The 18,784-nt window shown below is 33.4% G+C and overlaps 1 protein-coding gene across 1 annotated transcript; it reads left to right on the forward strand.

The window, feature by feature from the left end:
* The first annotated feature begins 1,728 nt into the window (after positions 1 to 1,728).
* LOC143539007 (uncharacterized) lies at positions 1,729 to 2,196 on the forward strand. The gene has a single exon (XM_077032436.1). The coding sequence runs from the start codon at positions 1,729 to 1,731 to the stop codon at positions 2,194 to 2,196; it is 468 nt and encodes a 155-aa protein (XP_076888551.1).
* The last annotated feature ends 16,588 nt before the right edge of the window (positions 2,197 to 18,784 follow it).

Here is an 18,784-nt window from a genome sequence, read left to right on the forward strand (position 1 = left end):
GTAAGGGAATAGATTCAGATTGTATCCTTTCGGATTCCTGTTCTGAATTAACAGTTGTTGCTTTTAGACTTTCGTCATATAAAGCTATTTTTTCTTGAATGGCCTTAAGCTCAATAATCAAGAATTTTTCTTTAAGGCGTAATGCCTTTAATTCATCCATGAGAGGATTAAAAAACCTTCTTTGAAAAGTTTATTTTCTAAACCAGAACCCTCTTTACTTAAAATTTATCAAAAGAGATATTGAATTTTGAGATGATAAATATAAACCTGTGTGGTCTTTATTTATAACCGGGTGAATAGTGATTTCAATTATTTTGAAAATCACGTGTAAGGCAATCAGCCAAGACATTTTTTGGCCCCTCAAGGTGCTCAATATCAAAAGCATATCTTGAGAACCACATTTGCCATCTGACGAGGCGTCCTTGTTTATTATATCCAGAAATTTTTGTTTTAAGGAAATAAGTACAATTTTTGTTATCTGTCCTGACTAGGAATTTTACAGGAGTGAGATAAATGGAAAATTTTGAGATAGTATTTTTTACCGCCAGTAATTCTTTTTCATTACTGTGATAATTTCGTTCAGCTGGTTTAAAGCTTCCTGAAGTGTATCTGCATATCTCTTCTTTTTCGGCTGTTTTAGCCTTTAGAACTCCTCCCCAAAAATCATTTGAGGCATCTGTTTCTATAATAAGAAAATCTTTTTCTTTTGGGAGATAAAGTTTTGGAAAATCTGTTAATTTTTTCTTTATCTTTTTTATGTAATCAGTATCAGATTGTTTCCATTCCCATACATAATCTTTCTTTTCTTTTACTTGTAATTTTCTTAAAGCATGTGTGAGTAAAATCTCCTTAGAGGAGAAACGATGTAGATATCAAGAAGTTTTTCCTTCGGGAAAAACAGTTATGAAATAAAAATATCCTTTTAAATCTTACTCCTTTATCTTCTTCATAATAAATTTGCACTCTGTAAAACCTGGAATCCTATGTAGCCGCCAAGAAGAGTACCGTTTAGCCAAGAGGGCGTTAGGGAAACCATGGTGTTGTTGGATTGGTCACTTACAGAAGATCAGAATTTACAAGATCAAGATAGATTGATTACAGATTGAAAGGTATAAATTTATTTCTGCTGTTATTATACTTCAAAAGATTCTATATACGTTTCTCCTTACATTCAAGAAATATATCTTTCTTTAAACAAAATATTTTAAAAACATTCCGCATATTGGTATCAGAGCCTCGTTGCTCTTTTTCAAAAAATAAGAGTTCATAGAAACTCCTTTAAAAATGGAAAACAAACTTTTGTTTTCAAAAGATTCTGAAGAGTCAGAACAACAAACAACTGAAATAATAAATTTCAGTGAAAATGAAAAAGGTTTTTCATCAGATTACATGATTAATTCTGATCAATTATCAAAAATTAACAAGCTTAAATTTAAGCTTAACTCTAAGCAAGTTTTTAACCAACCTAATAATTTACAAAGTATTGTTTCAAAAGCTTTTACTAGAAAAAATAAAATCTTTTATTGTTTCAACACTGAAGAAATCTCAGTGGATATAAGAGATACATCTGGAGAAGTGTATTTACCACTTCTAACAAAGGGAGAAATTGCAAAAAGACTTTTGCAAATAAAACCAGAGTTAAGAAAGTCCCTCTCTATGGTACATATTGGCGCTGTAAAAATTCTTCTAAAAGCACAATTTAGAGATGGAATTAACTTTCCAATAAAAATGGCCCTAGTTGATAATAGAATTATCAATAGACAAGACGCTCTCCTAGGAGCTATACAAGGAAATTTAGCATATGGTAAATTTATGTTTACTGTTTATCCTAAATTTGCCTTACATCGAGATTCAAAAGATTTCGATAAAACTTTAAGTTTCATACATCAGTGTGAAAGAACCGATCTGATGGAACCAGGAAATAAAGTATTTACGATTAATTATTTAATCTCATATGCTTTGACAAATAGTACTCATTCAATTGAGTATAAAGAAAAAGAGAATATAACTATAGAAGATGTATTCTCAGAAATCGGAACCGTTGAAGGAAGTAAGTTTTCAGAGCCTTCACAGTTACGTGAAAATTGGGCAATAGACATTGCTCGAAACAAACAAATACTTGTGTCTAAACCAAGGCATAGTTATGCTGGAACCTCTTCACATTTAAAAGAAGCGGGTAACAGTGAACTTCAATGAATGAGGTCTATGTCTGAAAGGATAGATAAGTACGGTGAAATTTTAAAAGAAGTTATTGGGATATAATGTCCTCAAAACTAATTTTAAATGCTATAGCTACTTTAGAAGAAGAAATTGTTCATAAAGAAGCAGAAATAATCATATATTCAGCAAGAATAAATGAGCAAAAAACAAACTTTATGTTAAGTTATGACAAAAGAACTCTTAATATAAAAATCCTAGAAAAGAAAATCATTACAGCTAAAAATGAAATCAAAAATCTCAAAAAAAAAAACAAAAACTGAATTCTCTATGCCATATCATAAGGGAATACCTAGTGCTAACAATGGAAGCTCTACTGCCATTGACACTATAAAAATTGACTGTATCTTTGACCTCGAAAAAAGAAAAGAGGTAATTGATAAATGGAATACCGAAATTAGCCTGATAATTCAGTCTAATGAAGAAGAATTCTCTAATGCTAAAACCTTGTTATTATTAATAGAGCATAAGTCCGCGGGAATAATACAAGATTTTATCAAAGGAACCTCCTGGAATGAGGATTTAGATGGTATTGATCTTTTTGAACAAATTATTAACGCCTTATACACTATGTTTTTAGGCCTTGATTTCTTTTCTAATAAAGATCTAGAAAACCAGAAATTGCTTGAAAAAGCAAGACAAAACTTAACAAGAGCACAATTATGTGACATCTGTCTTTTAGACGAATTCACCTGTTTGTTCGAAACAAATTTATATAAATTAAGTACAGGAGAATATCACTCCTGGGTAGAAGTTTACTTAATGAAAATTCCAATCGTTGGTGAAAAAGCCAAAGAAAGATGGAATAAAGAGAAAAATGGTTTAACAATGCATTCTCTAGGGTTTGCTACGAAAATTGTTAAAGAAGAAATTGCTACATATTGCGATTTCTCTAAGAGACAAAAACAGCTAAAAAGATTCAACAAAAACTGTTGCAAGAAATTAGCAGAAATTCCACAATTATCTTTCGGCTGTGAGCAAATAAAAGATAAAAATTATTTCAAAAAGAAATATAAAAAAATGTATAAACCAAAGAAAAGATTTTGGAAAAATAAAAAGAAAAAATTTACTCCTGGTAAATACTTCTCAAAAGAAAAACCTAAGGTTTGTCCTCAAGGAAAAAAGAAATGTAGATGTTGGATATGCTCTGAGGAAGGGCATTATGCTAACGAATGTCCTAATAGACAAAAATTTCCAGAGAAAGCGAAGCTTATCTCTATAGCAAAAACAGATGGATATTTTCCCTCTGAAGATAGTTTTGATGAATATAGGCAGGTATATTCATTAAAAATAATTAGTGATTCATCTTCTGAAGACTTCTCTTCCGAAGAATCAGAATGAATAAAAATCTAATTATCAATTGGAAAGAAGACATTTTACACTTTTGTTTTGGTCTTCAAAAGAAAAAAGAGTTAGTATATTCAAACATAACTAATCCTAACTCAATTTATATCAAAGGAAAAATTTTCCTAAAAGGATATAAAATAATAACTCTACACTGTTATATAGACACAGGGGCAAGTCTTTGTCTTGCAAGCAAGTATGTTATACCCGATGAATTATGGGAAAATACTCCCAGAAGCATTGATGTAACAATTGCTAATCAAGAAACAATTAAGTTGGATAAAGTCTGTAGAAATCTGATTGTCTATTTCTCAGGAGAACCTTTTATTATTCCAACAATCTATCAACAGGAATCAGGTATTGATATACTCTTAGGAAACAATTTCTGTCAGTTATATGGACCATTTACCCAATGGCTTGATAGAATATCTTTTCATCTTAATCAGGAAATGATTTTGATTAAAAAAGTAACAAAAGCCTTTCAATTAGGAAAGCCCGGATTTCTTGAATCTATGAAAAAAGATTCAAAAACAAAACAAATACCAGGTACTAATATAACTCAGGAAGTTATAAAACCTGAAGAAAAATATTTTCTAGAAATAAGAAAGTATCAAAAAATTGAAGAAATACTTGAGAAAGTATGCTCAGAAAACCCTATAGATCCTGAAAAATCCAAATAATGGATGAAAGCGTCAATAGAGTTAATTGATCCAAAAACTATAATCAGGGTAAAACCTATGAAATATAGTCCCCAGGATAGGGAAGAGTTTAAAAAACAAATCAAAGAACTATTAGATCTTAAATTAATAGTCCCAAGTAAATCTCCTCACATGTCTCCTGCATTCTTAGTTGAAAATGAGGCAGAAAAAAGAAGAGGAAAAAAGCGAATGGTTGTAAATTATAAAGCAATCAATGCAGCTACTAAAGGTGATAGCCATAACCTCCCGTGTATGCAGGAGTTACTAACCCTCTTAAGAGGCAAAACCATTTTTTCAAGTTTCGATTGCAAAAGTGGTTTCTGGCAGGTACTATTAGATGAAGAATCTCAGTTATTAACTGCATTTACATGCCCAGACGGACATTATCAATGGAAGGTAGTTCCTTTTGGTTTAAAACAAGCACCCATCATATTTCAACGACATATGCAAAACGCTTTAAGAGGATTAGAAGAATATTGTACCGTCTATGTTGACGATATAATAGTTTTCTCAAACTCCGAAGAAAAGCATTATTTTCATGTTTTTTCAGTTTTAAAAACAATTGAAAAATATGGGATAATTTTATCTAAAAAGAAAGCAAATCTTTTTAAAACAAAAATAAATTTCTTAGGCTTAGAAATTGACCAAGGGACTCATTGTCCTCAAAAGCACATTTTAGAAAATTTGCATAAATTTCCTAACATCTTAGAAGACAAGAAACATCTTCAAAGATTTTTGGGTGTTTTAACTTATGCAGAAAGTTATATCCCAAAGCTTGCAGAGCTTAGAAAACCGTTACAGGTAAAATTAAAGAAAGATTATGTATGGGAATGGAAACAATCTGATACTGATTACATAAAAAAGATAAAGAAAAAATTAACAGATTTTCCAAAACTTTATCTCCCAAAAGAAAAAGATTTTCTTATTATAGAAACAGATGCCTCAAATGATTTTTGGGGAGGAGTTCTAAAGGCTAAAACAGCCGAAAAAGAAGAGATATGCAGATACACTTCAGGAAGCTTTAAACCAGCTGAACGAAATTATCACAGTAATGAAAAAGAATTACTGGCGGTAAAAAATACTATCTCAAAATTTTCCATTTATCTCACTCCTGTAAAATTCCTAGTCAGGACAGATAACAAAAATTGTACTTATTTCCTTAAAACAAAAATTTCTGGATATAATAAACAAGGACGCCTCGTCAGATGGCAAATGTGGTTCTCAAGATATGCTTTTGATATTGAGCACCTTGAGGGGCCAAAAAATGTCTTGGCTGATTGCCTTACACGTGATTTTCAAAATAATTGAAATCACTATTCACCCGGTTATAAATAAAGACCACACAGGTTTATATTTATCATCTCAAAATTCAATATCTCTTTTGATAAATTTTAAGTAAAGAGGGTTCTGGTTTAGAAAATAAACTTTTCAAAAAAGGTTTTTTAATCCTCTCATGGATGAATTAAAGGCATTACGCCTTAAAGAAAAATTCTTGATTATTGAGCTTAAGGCCATTCAAGAAAAAATAGCTTTATATGACGAAAGTCTAAAAGCAACAACTGTTAATTCAGAACAGGAATCCGAAAGGATACAATCTGAATCTATTCCCTTACAAACGGCTAAGGGTAAAGAACACTCAAGTCCGTTAACTCCTGTTGCTTTGGAAAAAAGCAAAAATAAGGTAAATGAAGAACCACAATCTTCATCTAGTCCAGCAGCAAACGGCTCTGGTAAAGACACAACAAATCCGTTGATGGCTGACAGTTTGCCAAAAACTGAAAAGGTCTCTCTTAGACCAAGTTATTCAGAAATGGCTAACAAACCAGAAAAAGATACTTCTAGATTTTATGTCATTTTTGACGGTGATCACAGAGGCATTTATGAAGACTGGTCTCTAGTCTCCAAATACACCTCGGGAAATCCCTACCCGTTTAAAAAATACAAAACTCTGTATCAAGCTCAACAAGAAGCTACACGTTTTTCTGCAGAATTCGGCAAAAAAGAAATACCTCTAAAGTTTATTGACAGAAGGAATGAATAAAGCAATTAAAAACTTTCGAAAGAAAATCGCAGCAGCAAAGGATGCAAATATCTTTGTCAAATGCACATCCACTCTTCCTGATTGGTATCAAGGAAGTACTTTTCCCGCCTACCATCACTTAGAAATTGGCCTAGCCAAAACAAGAACTGTCAATCCTTCAAAAATTATGAATGATGATGAAGACATTGAAAACTGGAGTTCAATCAGAACAGAAAGATTCATTAGGATCTTTCATAATCTTGATAAAATCAAGAGAGGAAGCTTTAATAAAGTAAATTATTGCAGCAGTAATTGCATTATTACAAGCTATAGCACAACGCCTCTTCCACAAACCGAACGGGCAGCCATCAATAATTTCACACAACAAATTATTGAAAATAAAGTGGAGGTCAGCCCCACCGCTAAAGAAAAACTTTGCCAAAAGATAAAAGAAATTATTGAAGACCACCAATGCACATGGTGCAAAGCAAAAAGCAGCTCTTCCACTGAAGAAGGAATCTACTTTTCAGAAGAAGACACCAGAGAACTGGACCCAACACATGGGTATATAGACTAAAAACGTCATCAATGACGATAGAAGAAGGCCATTTTGGTCATTTGTAAAAATCTGCTTCTCCTATATAAAGAAGTATGATTTAGGTTTAAGGGCATCGACACTCGCCCCTTTTCTTTTACTTGTAATTTTCTTAAAGCATGTGTGAGTAAAATCTCCTTAGAGGAGAAACGATGTAGATATCAAGAAGTTTTTCCTTCGGGAAAAACAGTTATGAAATAAAAATATCCTTTTAAATCTTACTCCTTTATCTTCTTCATAATAAATTTGCACTCTGTAAAACCTGGAATCCTATGTAGCCGCCAAGAAGAGTACCGTTTAGCCAAGAGGGCGTTAGGGAAACCATGGTGTTGTTGGATTGGTCACTTACAGAAGATCAGAATTTACAAGATCAAGATAGATTGATTACAGATTGAAAGGTATAAATTTATTTCTGCTGTTATTATACTTCAAAAGATTCTTTATATGTTTCTCCTTACATTCAAGAAATATATCTTTCTTTAAACAAAATATTTTAAAAACATTCCGCATATACATAGGATTCCAGGTTTTACAGAGTGCAAATTTATTATGAAGAAGATAAAGGAGTAAGATTTAAAAGGATCTTTCATAATCTTGATAAAATCAAGAGAGGAAGCTTTAATAAAGTAAATTATTGCAGCAGTAATTGCATTATTACAAGCTATAGCACAACGCCTCTTCCATGGTGTTTTTTACCCTTATTGATTAATTCTTGATTATTGAGCTTAAGGCCATTCAAGAAAAAATAGCTTTATATGACGAAAGTCTAAAAGCAACAACTGTTAATTCAGAACAGGAATCCGAAAGGATACAATCTGAATCTATTCCCTTACAAACGGCTAAGGGTAAAGAACATTCATAAATGCCTCTGTGATCACCGTCAAAAATGACATAAAATCTAGAAGTATCTTTTTCTGGTTTGTTAGCCATTTCTGAATAACTTGGTCTAAGAGAGACCTCTTCTGTAAATTCTAATCTTCTGTAAGTGACCTTTAATTTTCTAAGCATGTGTTTTCTTTTACATTTAATTTTTGGGGAGGAGTTCTAAAGGCTAAAATAGCCGAAAAAGAAGAGACATATATAGAATCTTTTGAAGTATAATAACAGCAGAAATAAATTTATACCTTTCAATCTGTAATCAATCTATCTTGATCTTGTAAATTCTGATCTTCTGTAAGTGACCAATCCAACAACACCATGGTTTCCCTAACGCCCTCTTGGCTAAACGGTACTCTTCTTGGCGGCTACATAGGATTCCAGGTTTTACAGAGTGCAAATTTATCTTGTGTAAATTCTGATCTTCTGTAAATTCTGATCTTCTGTAAGTGACCAATCCAACAACACCATGGTTTCCCTAACGCCCTCTTGGCTAAACGGTACTCTTCTTGGCGGCTACAAGGAATAAGATTTAAAAGGATATTTTTATTTCATAACTGTTTTTCCCGAAGGAAAAACTTCTTGATATCTACATTGTTTCTCCTTTAAGGAGATTTACTCACACATGCTTAGAAAATTAAAGGTAAAAGAAATATGATCCGTATATTGGTATCAGAGCCTCGTTGCTCTTTTTCAAAAAATAAGAGTTCATAGAAACTCCTTTAAAAATGGAGTTTCTTGAATTTTGAGATGATAAATATAAACCTGTGTGGTCTTTATTTATAACCGGGTGATATTTTTTAAAAGCTTTATTTTTTAAATCTTTCTCAAAAGATTTTTTATAGTGCAAATTTCCTCAGAGCATATCCAAAATCTACATTTCTTTTTTCCTTGAGAACAAACCTTAGGTTTTTCTTTTGAGAAGTATTTACCAGGAGTAAATTTTTTCTTTTTATTTTTCCAAAATCTTCTTTATAATAAATTTGCACTCTGTAAAACCTGGAATCCTATGTAGCCGCCAAGAAGAGTACCGTTTAGCCAAGAGGGCGTTAGGGAAACCATGGTGTTGTTGGATTGGTCACTTACAGAAGATCAGAATTTACAAGATCTATTATGCGGAATGTTTTTAAAATATTTTGTTTAAAGAAAGATATATTTCTTGAATGTAAGGAGAAACATATATAGAATCTTTTGAAGTATAATAACAGCAGAAATAAATTTATACCTTTCAATCTGTAATCAATCTATCTTGATCTTGTAAATTCTGATCTTCTGTAAGTGACCAATCCAACAACACCATGGTTTCCCTAACGCCCTCTTGGCTAAACGGTACTCTTCTTGGCGGCTACATAGGATTCCAGGTTTTACAGAGTGCAAATTTATTATGAAGAAGATAAAGGAGTAAGATTTAAAAGGATATTTTTATTTCATAACTGTTTTTCCCGAAGGAAAAACTTCTTGATATCTACATCGTTTCTCCTCTAAGGAGATTTTACTCACACATGCTTTAAGAAAATTACAAGTAAAAGAAAAGGGGCGAGTGTCGATGCCCTTAAACCTAAATCATACTTCTTTATATAGGAGAAGCAGATTTTTACAAATGACCAAAATGGCCTTCTTCTATCGTCATTGATGACGTTTTTAGTCTATATACCCATGTGTTGGGTCCAGTTCTCTGGTGTCTTCTTCTGAAAAGTAGATTCCTTCTTCAGTGGAAGAGCTGCTTTTTGCTTTGCACCATGTGCATTGGTGGTCTTCAATAATTTCTTTTATCTTTTGGCAAAGTTTTTCTTTAGTGGTGGGGCTGACCTCCACTTTATTTTCAATTATTTGTTGTGTGAAATTATTGATGGCTGCCCGTTCGGTTTGTGGAAGAGGCGTTGTGCTATAGCTTGTAATAATGCAATTACTGCTGCAATAATTTACTTTATTAAAGCTTCCTCTCTTGATTTTATCAAGATTATGAAAGATCCTAATGAATCTTTCTGTTCTGATTGAACTCCAGTTTTCAATGTCTTCATCATCATTCATAATTTTTGAAGGATTGAAAGTTCTTGTTTTGGCTAGGCCAATTTCTAAGTGATGGTAGGCGGGAAAAGTACTTCCTTGATGCCAATCAGGAAGAGTGGATGTGCATTTGACAAAGATATTTGCATCCTTTGCTGCTGCGATTTTCTTTCGAAAGTTTTTAATTGCTTTCTTCATTCCTTCTGTCAATAAACTGATTTCTAGTAAATTAGACGCAGGATAAATAAACTTGATTAATCCAGCTGAAAATGCTAGAGAAACAAGTTCTGGGCTAGAGCCTGGACAAAAAACAATTAGGCTTTTGGTGGCCTTGTCTTCAGTGTAGATATGTTCGGACTCAAAATCGTTTTGACTAAGGGACCTTGCTTTAGACCATATTGTCCTGAATTCATCCAAAGATATGATATCCTTTTCTTCTTTTTCTTCAAAACGTGTTATTTTTGAGAGATTTGTGGGAGCTTCTCTGAACTCTATAATTTTTTCTGGTTTGTTAGCCATTTCTGAATAACTTGGTCTAAGAGAGACCTTTTCAGTTTTTGGCAAACTGTCAGCCATCAACGGATTTGTTGTGTCTTTACCAGAGCCGTTTGCTGCTGGACTAGATGAAGATTGTGGTTCTTCATTTACCTTATTTTTGCTTTTTCCAAAGCAACAGGAGTTAACGGACTTGAGTGTTCTTTACCCTTAGCCGTTTGTAAGGGAATAGATTCAGATTGTATCCTTTCGGATTCCTGTTCTGAATTAACAGTTGTTGCTTTTAGACTTTCGTCATATAAAGCTATTTTTTCTTGAATGGCCTTAAGCTCAATAATCAAGAATTTTTCTTTAAGGCGTAATGCCTTTAATTCATCCATGAGAGGATTAAAAAACCTTTTTTGAAAAGTTTATTTTCTAAACCAGAACCCTCTTTACTTAAAACAGGAACAGCGGTCGTATGAGACCAAGTGGTAGTGATGATTTGGCGGTTTACAATTTCACGGTCGAAGAGTGGAAGCAAGAGTGTTTGCGGAGGTATGGGACGGTGAAGACGTGGGACGATTTAAAGTTGTGGGAGAGGTTGAAAAGGTGTTCCAAGTGGGGTTGAGCTGGTGGCGCCGGACGTTGATTCGGAAGTACGGCCGAAACGGACTAAAACTAGTTCGTCTGGAGCGTATAGCACTTCAATCGGGTCGGATTGCCACGTTGGATTCGACCTAAACATTGCGAAGGAGGAAACGTCTTCACCGCCGAGGAGGCGGCCATTGGGAAGGGACGCCAAGGGGAAAAAACCGGCTAAGGGGGAAGCCGTAAACATCGCCAATCTTGTTGAATCCCTCAATAAATTCAACAAAACCATGGAGGTGGTCTCTAATGACAAAAAGGAAAAAAGTCGAATGAGATATTTGGACTTCCTTACTAGAGACTTCAGTAACCTAAATCCGGTCGATCAAATGCTAATGGAAAAGCAAAAGGAACGTATCCGAAAGAGGTTGATCGAAGAAGACCAAGCCGAAGAATAAGAATAATGTTTTTTTTTAGTACTTTAATTTTTATTTTATTTTTAGATATTAATGTGTTTTTTTATTAATGTGTGTTTTTTTTAATAATTTATGAGTTTTTTTAATAATACGTTGTTTGAATATATTTATAAAAAAATAAAAAAAAAATTCGCTGGAGCCCCTGCTGGAGCCCCTCCACACCAGGGCCAGGGGCTCCAACACCCCCTTATCCAGTTTCTCTCTCTGCCACACGTCATAATATTATTGGCTGGAGCCCCCACTAAAGCCCCCATTAGAGCCCCCCACACCCCTCAGCCTTATAAGGAGGTGAAAATAAGGAATCCTTAACAGCCCCTAACTTCAAGAACTCATTCATTCCTGTTATTATTATATCTTAACAAAAGAAAATAAACTATAATGAATGTAATGTTACCTTTTTGGTGAGATTGAACAGGATCTTGGATAGAAATGGAAAGATGGACTATTGTGTGTATGGGTGTGTGTGTACAATGATTGAAATGATGATGGTGAAATGATAAGGATGGAATAAATTTTAGGGTTTTTAGGGGTTTAAATAGGCAAAGCCTTTTTTAGGCCCAAATCGTTCTTAAGTCCATAAAATCTTTCTTTACCCTATCAAACTTTTACATATTATTTAACTAATTTAAATGACATCTCTCGACACGACAACTAAAATAAACTCGAACGTTTTCATTTATTATCATCTAAATTAGGATGTTACATTGTATTTTGAAGTTATGAGAAACTTGAAGTTACTAAAACATAGAATTATTAGAAGTGTAGTTTAATATTCGATATCTTAAGTTAGAGACTTAAACCAAATCATATGGCAGGTTCCTAGGATGATGCGTTCAAGGTAGCTGCTGCTTTATACATTATTGGAACTCTTGTTTGAAACCTTGATTTATTGACATTGAGTTCGGTTCAAAACAACTATTCTCACTTCAATTCGATTCATCGCCTCTTCTCCAGCCCACAATTTAGGTTTGTGTTTCATCGTTTGCACTACGGGTTATGCGAACCATATATTTGAATTATTCCATAAGGTATTCGAATTCATACAAGCATATTCGATTTGCATTTACAATTCGTCTATTTCGATTTCATTTTCACGATTGATTTGCACATATATCTGAAACTTAATTGAATGTTTGTAGATATTTAATCAAATATAAAATCATACAATACAAACCCTAGGTTCCAATATAAAAGATCGATATAACATATGGTTCAATCATATATATTCATTACCTGGAATAAACCTTCAATCGTCCTAGAGATGAATGTTGAAACCCTATGAGAAGAGAATGCAATATCAGTTAATGATTATAAAAATCAAACAATAAAACCCTAGGATCAAATATATAGGATCTGAAAGAATCTGCTATGGAAGGAGATCGTGCACCTTCAGATGAGTGAGACACGATTCAAATTAGCAGATAATCAGTTCAATATTTAAACGATGAATGTGATTTTTCAAAACCTAGGTGAGGAGAACGACAAACCATAATGTATTTCTGAACAGGTTTAAATTTAAATAGGATCCAAATAAGATGGGTAATTGGTTCAAACTTCGGGTAATGACCCGCGACGCTTTGTTAACATAAGGAAGAAAAGTTTAGGCTGGATTTTAACATTAAGAATGAACCATAGCCTGACAAGTGTACACAATTGTTTTCTTTTATTCATATAGGTAGATAGGTAGATAGATAGATAGATAATATGAATACACATGTTGTACGCACCTTGCTGTGTAAACACGTGGACCCATTTTATTAAAATGAACTCTTGTTATTGTTATTGTTATTGTTTTTTTTACTAACTAGCTTTAGAAACCCGTGTATTACACGGTATTAACTACCCGTGTATTACACGGTATAAGTTAATGTATAAATTACAATGAATAATTTAATACAAATAAAACAACAAATAATTAAGTCTCTTCATATTATGTAAAAAATGTATTACAAATATAGTCGCTTTATATCATTTAATGTATTTGAATTTTAAATCGAGAATGAGTTGTTCTACCATCGATATACAATAATGAAGCAATGCCACGGAAACACCATTTAAAACAATAAAACCTTTAGATCTGAAACATATAATTAAAGTCTGTCAAAAAAATGTTTTTCACTCCACATCCTAAACACTAAACCCTAAACCATAAACCAAAAAAGACACCATATTTTTCTTTTTGAACAGCTTTCATGATATTCTTATAAACATACTGTTGTTCAACTACAGTAGTCTTATAAAAAATATAAAAAAAATTAAAAAAATTGTCTATGATTTTTAAGACTTATTAAACATTGAATATTTGTAAAAGATAAACAAAATTATTATAGTTTCTTCAATATGAAGATGCCTAAAAAATTATATGTTAGTGTACTCTTTAAACATAAACTTTTTATATACATTTTAATTTCAAAGAAGATATATTTATGACACGTAATATATATAATATATATATATATATATAGGGGTGGGTTCTAGTAAAAACTCTTCTTTAAGAGAAAACTTAAAAACTCCTAAAAACTTCTATAAAACTATTTTTAACTTTTTAAAATTTTTTTTTTTAAGTTTCTTTTTTTTTTCATTATTCTTATATGTTGTTATTGGTTCAAAAAAAAAAAACTTGTCGGTAACCTCATCGGTATAGTGCGCATGTGTAATAGTGCGCATTGCATATATGCAAAAGTGTTTGTATTGCATAGAATACAACACTATTGTACATATTTGATACACACTATTGTATATATGCAATATAGACTAATACACACATCGAATACACATTAGTACGTATGTGTAATACAACATTAACGAACATGTGCACCACATCGACTTTTATTTTATTATTATTTTTTTCCTATATAATACAACACTACTACACATACATAATACACAAATATTGAATATATGCAATAAAACACTATTAAACTCAAAAATACATAGTAATACACATGTGTAATACAACGGTACCGGTATTGATGGTAAAATTCGGGAACCGGTACCGACACCAAGCTCATCCCTAGGTAGTGGTTGATGGTTCCATGGTCTGCTGGAGCAGCATAATCATAATCGCTGTCTGGTCAATCCCCCACCTTTCTCCATAGGCATTCAACCTCATTGTCTTGTTACTTCAACTTTGTGCTTATACTGCTTCCGGTTTTTCTTTTAAGGTGACAATAAACAATCAATTAGTAATTTGTTGACAATATAATAGTTACATTATATAAAGTTCATTGCATACCATTTGTTGAGGATGGAAGCATAAGATCTACAGGTGCCGGAAGTAACATGGATCGACGGTGGTCTCGAAAATGTTAGTTCATGAAAAGTTCTACAGTATAACTTCTTTAATATAACGTATTCATTGTACGAATTTTAATTAACGAGTATCCTATTGTATATTATCCAGATCAAGCGGAGACCGAATGGGACGAAGGAAGAGTATGGAGAGGTTTTGCATAAGCCGGAGAAGAAGTTTTATGATTAATGAGATTCGAAGGGAGATTCAGGTGTTGTGTTATGTTTTTATTAATTGCTTTTGGTTACTTTAGTGTTTGGTAGTTATTATCATTTAGTATAAGTTTTTGGATGTTTATAAGTGTATTTGAATGGTATGTTAGGAGTGCCCTTAGTTTTAAAATCATTTTGAGTATTGTATTAGGGGCGTAGACGCTTCGGTTCCAGTTATTAGAGCCTTAATTGATGGGTTTTTGGTTACCCGGTTTGGTTTATTTGGTTTGGTTAATAACCTAAACCAAATTTGGGCAAAGATTTTACTTAGAAAAACATGAAATGGATGCGTAAATACATGAAATGGATGCGTAAACACATGAAATAGTGGTGTAAAACGTGAAATACATTTACACCAATTGTTTGATGATATTTTTAGGGTTTTGTTTAAGGGGATAAAGGCTTGAAAGTTTTGAAAATTGTGACTTTTTCGACATTAAACCACTGATTTGTTCTATTATTTGTGTTAAAAATTGTTGATTTTTCACATATAATGTGATGACTATGTGCATAAAGTGGATTCCAAAGAGCCTTTAGTTTTTTTTGTTGGAATAAAATAATTTTAAATCAAGTTTGAATGGCATAATTATAACTGTGTGTTTATTTTTCAGCTGAATCAGTTGTTTTACAAAGTTCAATATCTTTTTTTAATCACTGCATCGGCTTTCCCAACAGGTGAAATCAGTAGAAGATGGAGATGATGGTTATCTCTGCCGCTTGATTTAAAGTAAACAACTTTGTGAAAGAAAATGGTGAGCAAAGTAGACATTGAAGACGAAATCGATTATTCTTTGAGGTAGGTTGATACGGTCCCATAACTTGGTCAAATCGGTTATTAAAAGAGGGAGATATCGGTTTAATGAGTAGTTGAAATTTAAGACCGGTTATTATTCTATAATTAAATGGTAGGTAAAGTTTAGGGCAAGTTATTATTCTACTAGTGCTTATTTATATCTTTGTTCTAGTGAGGAGGAGGGGGATGTTTATTATTATCTAAGTATTAGTTTTCTTTAACCTTGTATTGGAGACTTCCCATCTCGAATTGGGTAATCGGAGACCTCCCATCTCGAATCGGGTTATGATGTTACAGTAATTGAGTCGTTTGTTTGAGTCTAGATTCTAGACTTTATCATTTGGTTCCATTGCCGGGAAACATTTAAAGGAATGATGGTGCAAACCGGGGGTAGCGGTGGTAGCAGTCTTACATCCAATCAAATCGCCGCTCAATTGGCAGCCATCGCCGCCAAGCTCGACACCATACTCTCTCGATTGAGGGTTGATGTTGCAGAAATCAAGTCCCAGATGATAAGATATGGCGGCTATTGTGAAAAGGCAGATACAGATCGGAAGAGCATGGGGACGGTGGTCGGTTTAATGGACGACAAAAGAGGCGAGATGGTTAACTCTTATAACCAGAAAAATCGTCATCAGATTTTGGAAATTAAATCTGATGAACCTAATGCCATGAGTTTGGTCCTTGAATCCGAGTCCAAAGTTGTCCATACAAAGCCCAACAGAAATCCAATAGCAACACCTGCCTTTAAACCTAACTTATTGGTTATTAATCAGTATCGCAATCCACTAATAAAATCCTTCCACATATATATGATTCTGTGAAGCACGGGCGATTCCTATCATGCAAACTGTTGGAATCAGGAGAAGAGAAAAAGAACACCGACACTGAACAACCAACTGCAATTGTCGGGGACACACATGATAAGAAGGAAATCGTTGTGATCAAACGGCCATAAAGGTGGTGTGTAGATGCAAAAGACAAGGAAATGGCAGGATCTTCACAATATGCTCTAGCTTATGGATGGGATCTATGAAGCGGGTCAGCCTATAATTGAATGGTTGATCGCTTGGCACAACTATCAGATTTTCATCTTAAGGACAAGTTGTTTGTACGGCTGGGATGTATTGATACGGTCCCATATCTTGGTCAAATCGGTTATTAAAAGAGGGAGATATCGGGTTAATGAGTAGTTAAAATTTAGGACTGGTTATTATTCTATAATTAAATGGTAGCTAAAGTTTAGGGCAAGTTATTTTACTAGTGCTTATTTATCTTTGTTCTAGTAAGGAGGAGGGGAATGTTTATTATTATTATCTAAGTATTAGGTTTTCTTTATCCTTGTACTGGAGACTTACCATCTCGAATTGGGTAATCGGAGACCTCCTATCTCGAATCGGGTTATGATGTTACAGTAATTGAATCGTTTGTTTTAGTCTAGATTCTAGACTCTATCATAGGTTTTCGTTTTAATGGAGATCATCTAATCTAACTATTATATTAAAGCAACATGGTTTCCACATGGCATTTAATTAACCTATCCACATAAGATTTCACCTCAATAATTTTCAAAATTATAATTTACACCTGATAAGCTATTTAATTTTAATCTACTTATTTATATTATTAAAAACAAAATCATTCTTTCATAAGGTATGTTATTATGAATCCATAAAATAAAAATATGTTGTATTAAACATATTTTTAGACATATAAATATATTTTTATATGTTTTTGAGACGACAAGTTATGTTATCACGTATATTATTAAATTTAATTTTTTTGTTGTATTTTTTATCCATCCATGTATTACACGGGCTATATCATAGTATGCTATTAAATTAGCAACAAATCTTAAAAATATATATAACACGTTTTTGTTCCAAATAATAATAATAATTAGATGATTTGTGTTACTAATTACTACAAGATGGAGATCTGGGAACTATTTCACTTGGCATATTGTATGCATCTTTCGCAGTTTCTTCAATGCTTTCCTCTTCTATGATTAGAAAGCTTGGATCAAAGAATACTTTGCTGTTGGGTGCTACTCGTAATTGGCTGTACATAGACCGGACCGGCCGGTTTGACCGGGACCCGGTAGGCGTGCCGGTCTGGTTCGCATATGTAAACTGTTTTCTGATAACCCGGCCGAGTTTGGCGGCCGGAACCGGTGAACTGCCGGTTGAACCGGTAAAAGCTTGTTTTTATTAAATAAAAAAGCTTTGGTCATGCTAGGATTTGAACCTTCCGATATTAAGGGATTAACAAAAACCAACTAGCTAGCCAACCAACCAATCCACCGTCACCACTTCCGACAGCATTATAAAAATTATTATTTAAATTGAAATCTCTGACCAATTAAAATCGCTCAAAGTGTGAGAATTGAAATATAATATAAGTAATTAATAATCTAATTAAGACAAAGACGTTATATCATATTATTAAAACGACTTTTATTTCATAATTTATTATCATATAACATAAACCATACCGAATCAGCATACATTCCCAATCACCATATCCATCACCATCACCTATCATACCCCCCCATCACAACGTCACTCAGATCTCCACGACATCAACGCCTAACCAGCATAGTTGATAGATAAGGTCTCTGAGAACTTCACCATCTGTCATTCCTCCCATCAAAAGTTTGCACGAAAACGCACATTAAATTTCCTAGTTGGACCTGGTAGTGAGTCATAAGCTTTTTGGTTAGTGATGAAGACTCCGAGCTATACTCCGTTTTCATTTTCTTCAGTATTTTTGCCTCCTTCGTGGACAAATTTGACGGAGGGGCCAGTGATATTAGCACGGAGGATCTGGAAGGAAATATCCCTGAAGTGCGCAGCTACTTATTTGTGCCGATTGACATGTTGGAATATCGAGAATTGTGCATGTTTAGGAGTGGTGACTATCCCATCTGAGCCATGGATTTCAACCGCAAGTCTATGATGCTGGTTGACCTTAATCATCGCCATGCATTCTGTAGTGTTCATTGTCGTGATGGCAGACTCACTTTCCTTGATCATGTTTACATACTTCATTTCTTGTATCTCGATGTTGAAGGAAAGTGAGTCTACCATCACGAGAATGAACATTACGGAATGCATGGCGATGATTAAGGTCATCCAGCATAGACTTGTGATCGGAATCCAGGGGTCGGATGGGATCGTTACCACTCCCAAA

The sequence above is a fragment of the Bidens hawaiensis genome, unplaced genomic scaffold (genome assembly GCF_021521415.1).
Source record: "Bidens hawaiensis isolate Kalapana, Puna unplaced genomic scaffold, B.hawaiensis_p1.1 tig00011791_1, whole genome shotgun sequence".
NCBI classification, from domain to species: Eukaryota; Viridiplantae; Streptophyta; class Magnoliopsida; order Asterales; family Asteraceae; genus Bidens; species Bidens hawaiensis.

What these genes read in the sequence shown, in the direction of transcription:
- LOC143539007 (XM_077032436.1), top strand. Translation starts at nt 1,729, where the DNA reads ATGGCCCTAGTTGATAATAGAATTATCAATAGACAAGACGCTCTCCTA.